This window comes from Halyomorpha halys, unplaced genomic scaffold (assembly GCF_000696795.3).
Source record: "Halyomorpha halys isolate HHAL.00 unplaced genomic scaffold, Hhal_1.1 Scaffold33.1, whole genome shotgun sequence".
NCBI classification, from domain to species: domain Eukaryota; kingdom Metazoa; phylum Arthropoda; class Insecta; order Hemiptera; family Pentatomidae; genus Halyomorpha; species Halyomorpha halys.
In genome coordinates, this window is record NW_027109698.1 from 1,417,334 (window position 1) to 1,429,596 (window position 12,263).

A 12,263-nucleotide genomic window follows, 5' to 3' on the forward strand; every position below is an offset into this window, starting at 1 on the left:
ATGAGCATTGACAATGTTATTAATTATTAAATACTATCTTCAATGTTTTATAAAAATACATTTTTTTTTAATAGCTTGGGAAGCATGGTTAAATGTATTACTGAGATAAAATGGATTTTAATAATTTGCCAAAAAAGTTAATCTTACTGCAAATATTATTTTTAATTTTGGAAAACACAGGTACAAACAACTTTTGAGAGATTTCATGATTTGGATTCAGGAGATTTTTGATTAAAACACTAATTTTCTCGATAAAACTCGGGGTTGACATTTTTAACGTTGAAAGTTACATCAAATATAGACAATAAATTTTACCAACAATTATTGTTTATTGTTTATAGATTTTTTCCCTATTCGTATAAAACATTGTTCATAACCTTGAAAAACTTTCATTTGTACTTTCCATGGTATTAAATACATTTTTATTCTATATTATACAAATTCCATCAATTTAATTATTATTTGGATTATTTTTGAATAATCGCTTTTCTGAAAATTGGAATAAATTTGTGCAATATTAAAAAAATAATAGATATTTAATGATGTGATGATAGACCACAAAAATTACAAAAAGAGAAAAGCCATATGAATGTACGATTCTAAACAAAAAATCATATATATATATGATCACTTTTTTAATTGAATAGGATATGATAACTAAAAGCTTTCATTTATTTAAATCTAAACTACAAGATAGAAAACTAGGCCAAACGTTCTTAAAAAAAATGCATTTGTTTACATTATAACCACTAGACTAAAAAACATTCAAATACCGGTTTTTTTTTATTTTTCGTAAAATCATAAATTACTCCCTAATTGATTTATTAGCTTCCTAATATACAATAGATTGCCCATTTTTAAAAAGGGCTATCACGGAATAACTTGATATTAAACCTACACTTTTTAAAGAAAATTTATGTGATGTTAAATTATGTATTCCTGTGACTGCGAGAGTATGCAAGTATATTCAGCGAAAATAGTAAAATATTTATTTATGATAAAAATTAAAATTAAAACGTTTAATGTGTGTGTAATTGACAAGTGCCGCACAAATTAGTATCGAAGAAAACTGTGGCTGTGAAAAAGCGGATAGTAACTGAAATTTACAAATTTTTATCGTTAAATTAATAAACATTTTGATTTCGTAAAATCAACTTCCCTCTCACAATAATGGATTAGCCTTTTCAGAAACTGCTTTTTCGTATTTTACAGAAAGAACTATTTTTAATATAAGGGCTATGTAAAATACATATAATTGATGATGTATTATGGGTTTAAGATAAAAAAAAATACTTTTACAGTTGTGAATAAACTTAATAAAGTAAAAAAAAAAAAAAAAAAAGATTCTAGTTTATGAAGAGTCTGAAAATAGTAATGACGTTGAGTATACAAAATTCTAAACTTGTGTATATCCTTCAATTTTTTATTTTTGTCCAATCCAAGTTTTGTGTTGTAATTTATAACCTTTTATTCAATATAAACTAAAGTAATAAAAAGAGGTTGCTATCTACTAAGTTTTCGCGACACACTTAAATCAAACTTAAAATATGGTTATTTTATTGGTTATTGCTTATTTTATATATTTGTAATGTATATATTTTATTTATTTATATTATTTAAAATACAAACTTATAGATAAATGTACTTTAATTTTCTTTTGTAATATAGTATAAAGAGCAAAAATTCAGCTTTGCAACTTTCGAAATAATTAGATTGTTCGGGTTAATTTCCTCCCTCAAATTTTATATATTTCTTAAATAAGCTACTGGAGCCAGTTCAAACAAAGTCCCTAAACTAAGTTGGCTGTTGGCATGCAGCGCTGGATACATTATTTACATAATTAACCTAACAGTTTCCTTGTGTGCTCCTTGTGTAAATCTCTTTTTTATTCTCGTACTCTCGGGTGAATCTTAAACAAAGCTTGAGAGCCCGGAATAGTAATGAAGAACTAGAAGCATCTTATGGTTTCTGTGAGGAAGTGTGTACACCAGTACTGGTTTTCCAGAGCTGAATTTATTTTTTTTTTGAGAAAAAAAAACGCTGTCATATTTTTCACTCAAATTATTGGTCAGCTATCTTATAAAACGAATTTTGTAAGTTTATTTATAAATGACTTTGTTATCTTTTAACGACATAGCAGTGTTTTAGAGTGTGGATATTTTATACCTTAAGAGTAATTTGGTTCTTACAACTTCATTTAATTTGTTTATAATGGTTACTCTGAGGCGTACAGAACCTAAGTGGACCAACCTTTCCAGCTGTGGTTTTGAAAAAAAATTGATATAAATTTTGTCAACCTCTTTTAACCAGTGTTCAAAATTATTTTTTTCATTGTAATTAGAATATATATAGCATTATAAAGCATTTAATAGTGATGGTTTAGCAACTTGATAAAATATTTCATTGTCAACTTATGATCAAATACATTAGTCCTGTATGTCAGCCTACTTTCATCTTCTGAATAGTCTTCGAAATTAATAAAATTCTTAATACAGCCAACAGTTGGCATGATATACAAGGATTTGATACTTCAAACTCAATTTTTACAAAAGTGAGAGATATTCCACAGTGGTTCTCAATACCTAATATCATCTTGAATTAAATTATTATAATACTGTTCAAGAACTTTTAAAGTTCCTTCAATGTACCGTCCGTAGCTCAGATGACTGGAGTCAGGCTATCAGTCTGAAATCTGCAGGCGGTGCCGGTTCGAATCCAGCCTGGGACGTTGACTTTTTTCATCAAATGGTGGTCCCACAAAATTAAGAACTTGACCCCCACAAGGGTTATAATAGGTTGGTCACCTTTTCTATGCAACATTACCTCCGCTGTGGATTGCCTTATATTTATAAAAACAAAAAGTTTCTTCTTTAGACTCCTGACAATATAATAGTACTCACCTTTCAGTTAAATATATTCATTTGGCTAATTATTAAATAATTACCTCGGGTTCGTTCCCATACCTTCCACTGCCGTTCTTAACAATGAGGTGATCTGTTCAGCAGTTCTATCAGAAGGTTCTTTAAACCCTCCGAAAGCTTAAACACTACTTTCTCATCAATAACAAATGAGCATTGACAATGTTATTAATTATTAAATACTATCTTCAATGTTTTATAAAAATACATTTTTTTTTAATAGCTTGGGAAGCATGGTTAAATGTATTACTGAGATAAAATGGATTTTAATAATTTGCCAAAAAAGTTAATCTTACTGCTAATATTATTTTTAATTTATTATTCATAATCATAATTATGACTTAATTATTAATCATAATGCAATTTTATGAATTATCAATTCAAATTAATAATAATAAAATGTTAAGTTATTTCTGTGATGGTATACAAAAAGTATTTCCTTTCCTCTCACAGATAAACATTGGATTTTTTAAGAATAAAGGGATTGATTCCCCTGAAATAGCAGTTATTTTGCAAGTTTATATTTTCGTAGCTTAGATTCAAGATTCAATAATTACATCTCATATTTGTAACAGTTGGCTTGGGTAGTTAGCGCCGTTGGTGCTCTGGAAGTGGGGGTGCCGGAGAGGTTCCTGCCGCCAAGGAACTACAACCCTCACCCTTACTCGGACCCTCGAGCTGCCATCGTGCAGCTGAGGGCCATCGAAGACCTCCCAGAACACCCCTATGCTCTCTTCAGGAGACCGCCTTCCAGTAGGGGCGAGGATACAGCCCCCATCCAGTTCCCCAAGGTGCCAGAGGCCGCCACTGTACAGCCGCCCCCTAGGCTCAAACCGGCCAACGTCAAGCATCCCCTCAATGTGGCCAGGGGAAGGCAGTTCGCTCCTCTACTCAGTCTGGTAAGTTACTATAATCATTATTATTATTATTTTTAGATTTAAGGAATTGCAAAATGTCCTCAATGACATTCTCATGAATAGAATACTCGAAAATTTAGGTTCTACTGCTTCCCGATGGATCCATTAGACAAGGTAAATTTTACTAACGAATGGATGTAATTGATAATCGTTACAAGTATCGAATAATGTAAATGTGATTTTTTTAAATCGCTTTTTTTATAGAAGCGAAAAACCATTTTCTTTATTCATAAATATTTTACCTTAAACGTTATATAATTTTTGTATACTCTTATTATTTAAACATTCCAAAAATTGGTTAGATTAACCCCATGATTGTTTGCTTTCGTTCACTAGGAAAGGAAGGACATACAAATAATGTTTCGAGATGGTTTTCTTAATACTATATTACTTTTTAAAATATTTAAACAATTTTTCTGTCAATTAAAAAAATAAACAAAAAAACAATATCCATCCCCTTATTTTTCATGATTTGAGTCAATCCATAAAAGTGGTCCATTTTTTTTTCTATATGTAGTATATTGATTCCTTCATGTTTCTAGACACACAGAAAGTTGCTAGAAGTAGTAAATGCTTGAATTCGTTGTAAATTTTCTATTTTTATTTGAAATTTTTAGTAATATTATTAGAAAATATCATTTGCTATACGGTACTTCTGACACTTATGAGAACCCACCTTGGAATTCACTGCTATAAACAATGCACCTTTTTGTCAGAATAAATATCATTCCTACTAAATGTATCTTTTTTTTTGTTTATGGCTTGATGAAGTTTGAAATTTTTCAATGTTTTTGAAACTTCCGGTTAAATATCTCCAATGGAGCTTGGGTTAAAAACCCGAAATTTACATAAGTGAACGTGTTTGTGGAAGGTATATAAAGTAAGCCCATTTCTTCATTTGATTTGTTAAAGTTTGAAAAAAGTCAAATCACGTTGAGCAAAAGTTGCGTCAGGGGAGTACAAGTACATTTTACTTACACATGTGCTAAATGTGATTAAAGAAATTATAAAATAAAAAGAAATTTAATGTCGTATTATGGCAAAGACATACAATTATTTTGTTATTAATTGAATTATTATAAGACTCAAACATTTTCTTTAAGTTATTACTTATATGACTTACCTTCAAATTTAATGGGTGGATATATTTATATTTATTTTTAAAAATATTTCGCAACGGTTGTGTATTTATCTAGTGTTATTGTATTTTATTCAATTCTAATAAATTATTTATTAATAAATTTAATTTTATTACTTTCTCACATGTAGGTTACTAATTCCATCTTTAAACATCACTGTTAACCAGTTTTTTATTTGTTCAACGACAGATTGCTTACAGATGGTATGAATTTATCTTCTATTTTATCATGATATTGATAGGAGAATGGTTTATCTAGCTTCCGCAAAGGATATACAGACACGAAATGACCAAACCAACAATTGCAACAAAGTCCAACAAAGCCCGTGCCCAATAAACAGCTGCCTAAACTGCTCAGGACTAAAGTTAGGTCTGCATTTCTCCAACTGTCTTCTGCAAGAGCTTCTTCAAAGTTAGTTTCTGCTGAACAGTTAATCGAAAATTTCTCATAGCCCCACTTCTGTCTTTTGCGAGTTTAGGTCCAGGTGGGCATCTCTTGTCACTAACATTCATTGTCAAATATTAAACAAAATTTTATTTCATAGAATTATTTAATAAATTCATATAAATCAATTATTAATTTACAACAATTTCATTTATTAAATGATTTTTGGGATTAAGGTACGACAAATAGAGCCTAATTTTATTTTTCAGATGCAATATTTTGTCTATTGCAGATATAAATGTATTAATTTCATCTTAAGTGAAAAATTTTTCATTTATTTATTACGCTTACTTACCATATCTTGTAGCATTGGACAAGTTTCCAGATGTAAAACCGTAATTTCTTCCAGCTTAAGAGCTTGTAGAGTGGGCTATCAAAGACACCGCATTTTGCATGAATGCTTAAAAGAAAATCGTGGCCAATCTCCATTCGAAAGCAGGTCATTTTTTGTGTTATTTGCAGGTTTATTGGTATCATTAGTTAATATTTATGAATGCATTATTCATTAATTATTATTTTACAATACATTTACAATTTTTTACTGTTTAAAAATAATTCTGTTACAATTGATTCTCTTTTTTTCAACTTTTAAACTAAATTACAAAAAATATCAGTTTTTATTTTTAATCTGTTAATTTTTTAAAATGTTTTTATCCATTTTAACTTTATAAATATTTTCTAACTTATCAGTTTGTATCTTACTTATTTTTTAAACTTTAGTACTAGGACTATTATTTTTTTTTTAATTTGTGCTTACCGAAAGTTTTAAACAAAATTTGTTAAATACCTTGAGTATTTTTGTTGAGCCCTTGAAAAAGAGGAATATTGGACGCATAGCAGTGGAATAGAAATAAATAAAAAAAAATATATAACTTTGTAATTAAATCAATTATGTTAGTATTTATATTTTATTATAATTTTGATAATTACAAATGTTAGAATTTATATTTTTTCCTATGATTAGTACGTTGTGTACTTGTACCAACCCACTGCATTTGGGCAGAATTGATTGTTACTAAATAAAGCATTTCTCTCTCTCTTTTGTTTTTCATAAAAAAATTAATCCTAATGGGAAAGTCCAATGTATATATATTAAAGCATTGAAAATATCATATTCACCATAAATTAAAGAAAATCTGACTATTATATTCTTGAATATAACTACCAATCTACAGTAGCAATTTAAAAATTATCAATTTACCTTTAAAATAAATGTTATCTTCATGGCACTTATATAATTTATTATTAATTCCAGGAGCAGAAACAAAAGAAGAAGTACGCCTTCTCTTATGCAGTAAGAGATAGAAGCTCAGGCGATGATTTCTCTCACAGCCAGGCCGGAAGTGGTGCTCAGACAAAAGGAGAGTACAGGGTAAAGTTACCAGATGGAAGAACCCAGATCGTCAGTTACACCGCCGACCACCAAGGGTACAGAGCAGATGTCAGGTATTGAAAACTTTTTTTTTTTAAAGTAAAGGCTTAAAGAATTATTTTAGTATACTACACCATACCACCGAAGCGAGCGCACAGGACTCAAAGACATCCTGGGCAATTGTAAAGCTGACCAAGCGGCAAAAGCTGCATCATTGATCCCGCCATCTGACTGCTTGGATTGCACCCCACAATGGCCTCTATCCTCTCATGACAATAAAATATTAAATAAATGGCAGGCGACTTGGACCAACACCACAGAAAACAACTTAAAAATTAAATAAAGGATATAGTACATCCATGGAAGAGATCAACCCTAAGCTGCAGACGACACCACGTAATACTGACCTTTTACGAATTGGACACGCTTAACTAACCTAAGGATATTTACTGTCAGGAACTTCTAGACCAAAATTTAGACAGTCTTACGACTTTGACTATTAAACACATAGTGACAGACTCCAGGCATTTGGTAGACAGCGGATTACTATACCATTTGGCATCTTTACTAAACGTTAGTAACCCTCATATTCTGGAAACACTTGATTATCGTAAGAAAATAATTCTGTATAAATATAGATTATAGATAACTAATTTGATTTGTTTACATCTTTTTCATATTAATTAATGCCACTTACCGTTATTAATAAATATGTATTTCTTTTTTCTCTCAATTTTATTTTATTTAAATATATATATTTCTTAATACTAACTATTGCTTCAAAATTAACTTATATATTCTAGTATAGATATTATGATATTAGGAATGATCCCGATAGATCTGTCAGAATGAACAGGTAAGCTTCACCTTAGATTTGGATTGCCTTATATTATATAAAAAAAAAGTATCATTTAATTTTATTTAAATAAAAAATTATATAATCCATTCCTTCTGACTATTGTGTAAAGGTAAATGTTTGGTATTGATCGACATCTAAAAGTAAGATTCGCTAAAGACATGTTATTCTAAAAAAGTTATTATAAATATATACAATGCAGACTTATAGCCAACTATTTACGAGGTTATTAAAATAAAAACAGTAAAATTGTTTATCTAGAGAGTAAAATATCAAAATAAAATTATAAAGCTCTGAGACCTTATAAAAATCAGCCCCTATCAACAGACTGACAGCTGTTCGTAAAATGTTTTATGATTTACTTTTCTATTCCTATGATTCGATAAAACTACTCCTAGATAAAATATCAATTTAACAGTTATGTGTCTGGGGCAATGCTTGCTTAGAGAATCTATAATGAACTACTGCTGTAAAGGAAGATAAGAATTTAACGATAAAATTTATGAAAAAATAAACAAAAAATTGAGTCAGTCGGATATCAACAATTGATGTAACTACCTTCCACGAAATGTTTTTAAATGATTAAGATTAATGCCAGGGTGTACAGTTAGGAATTGATGTCCAATATTGTAATTTATTGATTTTTGTATTTGCATTAATATTTTCATTAGCCTCCTAAAAAAACCCTGGTAGTAATGTATCAAATGCATTTTAATAAGCATACCATTAAAATTATAAAAAAATATTTTATTGACTAACACGACAAAATTAATAACAGATTCAATTGTAGTGATATCTAGCACACTTTTCATTTTGTTGTTAATGGTATTAAGTTTTGCATTTCGTATAGAATTTTTTTGTTTTTCTTTTGCGCAATTCGTTATTTATGTCTCCCCCTCTGCCTAATGGTTTCTGGCATACTGGATGCGGCATACCACTGTTGGCACTAATCAACAATTTTAAAAAAATATTATTTTACATTTATTGGGGGGAGGGTCTATTTAATTTAGGGAAACTTAATTAAATTTGAGCTGTGGCGCTGCCTAGCGCTTTGGGTCTGATGAGTCTTCTCTACCTTATCCAAATGCATATGTCATGTAGGTTCAGCACTCCTGGTCAGCATTTGTCTGGGTGTCTCCTCCAGTATTTTCAGAATGGTCAAGCCCTCCGTGTATTATCTTGCGTCGTTATTTTATACCAGTAGTACTCTGATATCGGATCATATCCTTCCTAATATAACATGCGTAAAGCCCACCTATCACACCTTTCCACCCGTAAGTTCCACCACCATTTCCTCCTAACAATAAAAAAAAAAATCTGTTTTTCTGTCTATCGCTTCCTTGATTTTCAAACTGTTCAATATGATTCAGCTGTACAGTCATACAACATATTCCTAACATCTTCCAATAAATTTATTCTATATAATTAATGTTTATTTTATTTTCAGATACGATGAAGAAAACTTCGTTGAACCTGCTGTCAGGCCTGTGTACAAACAGGCCTTGTACAAACCCATCTACAAGCCCGCTCAAACCATCAGGCCTGCTTACAAAACGGTCTATCTCGACTACGACGACCTATACCCTAAACCACAGAGAGAGTACACTCCGATCCACGAGGAAGATTATGGAGATGTGGATGCCAACACCGTGTCTACCACTCCAAGGTACTCCAACGAGGCCAAGGCATTCACGGCTACAGCGACGGCCAAGTACATTTCCAGCGGAACACCGAGGTACGTCGAGACGTTCGTGGCCAATGCGGTGGGTAGCACACCCTCTTCGATCAACACTCAGGAATTCTACGTCACCACACCTTCTCCTCTTTCCAAGTATTTCGTCGATGCAGATGGGCAGCTCTTCAGGCAATAAATGATACATACCGCTATCAAAGTAACTGAAAACTCATTTTTCCTGTACGATTTCCAGGGATCAGTTAACGGTTTTATTTTGGGAAACACCTGTGGCTATAATGATAACATAAGCGAATGTCTACTTCTGGATTTATTTCAGGAGGGTTCACTTCCCTTAAATATACTATATAAATAAAGAAAACATTTGAGGATTTCTAGATCAAAATGTATGCCGTCTATTTCAGCCTGAATTTATTCAGGTCTAAGCAAAAACTGATATACAAAGTACTAAATTCATTTTGAAATGAATAAAAAACTTAAAAACGCCATAAACAACTGACAAGAAGCAGCATAATTGACGATTCCACGGTAAAATAATTCTTGTTTCTTGTAAGAAAATGGACAAAAGACATTTTATTTTTTTGAGCTTCTAATAAAATGTTATCTCAGGCGAACAGGAGAATTGTAAAAATAATTTAACATAATTTATAGGTCAATATTATTAAAATGAAACATTATTTATTGTTGCATTGATATTGTTTTAGATTAAAGGCATTGCACAATTTTCTTGCGAATGGCCTTGGATAACAACATATTTTAATAAAAACATATTTATTATAATATTATTAATTAATCACAAGGAGAAGTTTAAAACCGGATATTACCAATTAAAAAACTAATAGTTCGTGCAAGTGATAAATTGTTATCTTGAGTCTTAGTTCTGATTTTATTTTAAAAATTAGTTCTTAGGATGTCAAATCACAGTGCAATAGAATACAAAGATAAATCGCTTAGCACGGGTTTTGAAACAACTCCGTTTTATGGTATATATTATTTTTAATTTTAAAACCGTACTAAATTCTACATAAAATAAAGAAGCTATTGCTTCTTTTACAATGATAGGCTCTTGTAAAGATTATCGAAAGATTTTGATATAAAATTTGTTCTCCTAATCATCTAGGGAGATGTGTCGTTTTTCAAGTAGTCTTTGTTTTATTTGTCTTTATGATACATAAATCCGGCAGGATATAATACCATCTACTAACATTAGACAGAAAAACGAATTCCGAGGAACGAAAGTTAAAATGTTATTAATTGGTTGTATAACAAAAGTTTTTGTTTTATTTCGTACTGGAAGTATTCCAAATATAGTACCTACTCGAGTTATTTTATTAACTTGGGCCACCCTGCAGACTGACACTAAGCTACCCCACTTGTCAGAAAAGTAGTCCCAGTCTACAGAGAACATTCAATACAAACAAAAACAAAGAAACTTCCATCTATCAAAGCTATGCTTTATTCTCTTTTAGAAGACGTTCAAAATTACAGTACATATTAATATTTTTATGTCAAATTTAAACATATCCACGTTTTATCTGTACAAATAATTTTAGTTTGATATGCTTTCTTATTTATTAATTTTAATTCGAAGGCTAAACCAATGCTTATAGCGGCATTTTACATCCTCAATTTTAGTCTTCTTGAGCTACATGCCTATATAACTACGTTGTTATATGATAGTAAAATAAATATTCTAAGCATAGAGTAATTTCATACATTATGTAAATAACACCTGAGAAAATACCCTCAAATTTCCTATTCATTGAAACAACCTTAGTATTAAAATTAGTATTTATTCCTCTATAATCAGAACATTAAGTTAGATGCTTAATTTTTAAATAAATGTAATATATAATCTAAACGAAACATTGATTATTTTATTTTAATTGTGAGAAAAAGTATCATGCAAGAGTATCAGCTATTAAATTATACTATTCACAATTGTAGATATTATTAGATTTATATTTTTTAAAGTATATTTTTATATATATCATGTATTGTATGTAGTGTCAAAATATTGTGATATGATAAAAATGTTTCTACCGTATGAAAATTATTGTTCTATTTAAAATATATATAGGCTGAAATTATTGCCCTATTTTGAAAAATAGGAGTTCAATTAAAGTTTAATAGATTCTTATTAAATAATAAGTATCTATATCTACATAAAGAATATATATTACTAGTACACGAATTCGTATAATAGTAATATTTAATTGTACAAATAATTTATGCATACAGAACAATAATTTCTATACGGAGGCATATATTATTTCATAGAAGATTTGTTTCTATAGAATTTGACTAGTTTACTTTTTTATACAAATGTATACATACAAATAAATTAACATTACATGCAAACGATATTTGATTTTCTTTACCATTTGTTATCCAAACATTTTATTCCAGATAAAAAAATAATTAAACAGAATTTAATTAATAAAAGGTTTAAAACATTGGATTCTTAATTTTTTTATGTATATTAATTAAGGTTTTGCGTCCGAAATCAGATTGTTAGACTATTAGAACGAGTAAGTAATAAGAGTTATCATTTTTCAGATGTAATTAAAGATGGTTGAAGTTAATAGACAGAAAAAAAATAGAATGAAAATGATAATAGCAAATAAAAAGAAGTAAAATATCCAATAAAAAAAAAATCATAAAAATATGAATCAAATAACCGTTTGGTCAAAGGGAAATTTAATTTTCATTTTATTTTTATACACCACAGTCACTTATCCACCGTCCGAGATAAACAAACATTTCTATAGAGCGCATCGTTATTTTATGTTTCAACTTCTTTTTTCCCTCAGTCGGATGGGAAAGGTATACATGAATCCAGTAAGCATGATCTTTTTTCGCAATTTGGCTTTATATATATATATAAAGCACAACACTTTATATATATTTGTGTGTGTGTGTAT

General features: G+C 29.7%; 1 protein-coding gene across 1 annotated transcript in view; it reads left to right on the forward strand.

Annotated features, from left to right (window-relative positions):
- Positions 1-11,401, forward strand: part of LOC106685483 (uncharacterized) — a 35,976-nt gene extending 24,575 nt beyond the window's left edge. Inside the window, exons 2-4 of the mRNA XM_067047890.1 lie at positions 3,494-3,817; positions 6,674-6,864; positions 9,094-11,401. Coding sequence (XP_066903991.1) covers positions 3,494-3,817; positions 6,674-6,864; positions 9,094-9,517 — 939 coding nt within the window. The 3' untranslated portion in view covers positions 9,518-11,401. The remainder of the gene's footprint in view (positions 1-3,493; positions 3,818-6,673; positions 6,865-9,093) is intronic.
- The last annotated feature ends 862 nt before the right edge of the window (positions 11,402-12,263 follow it).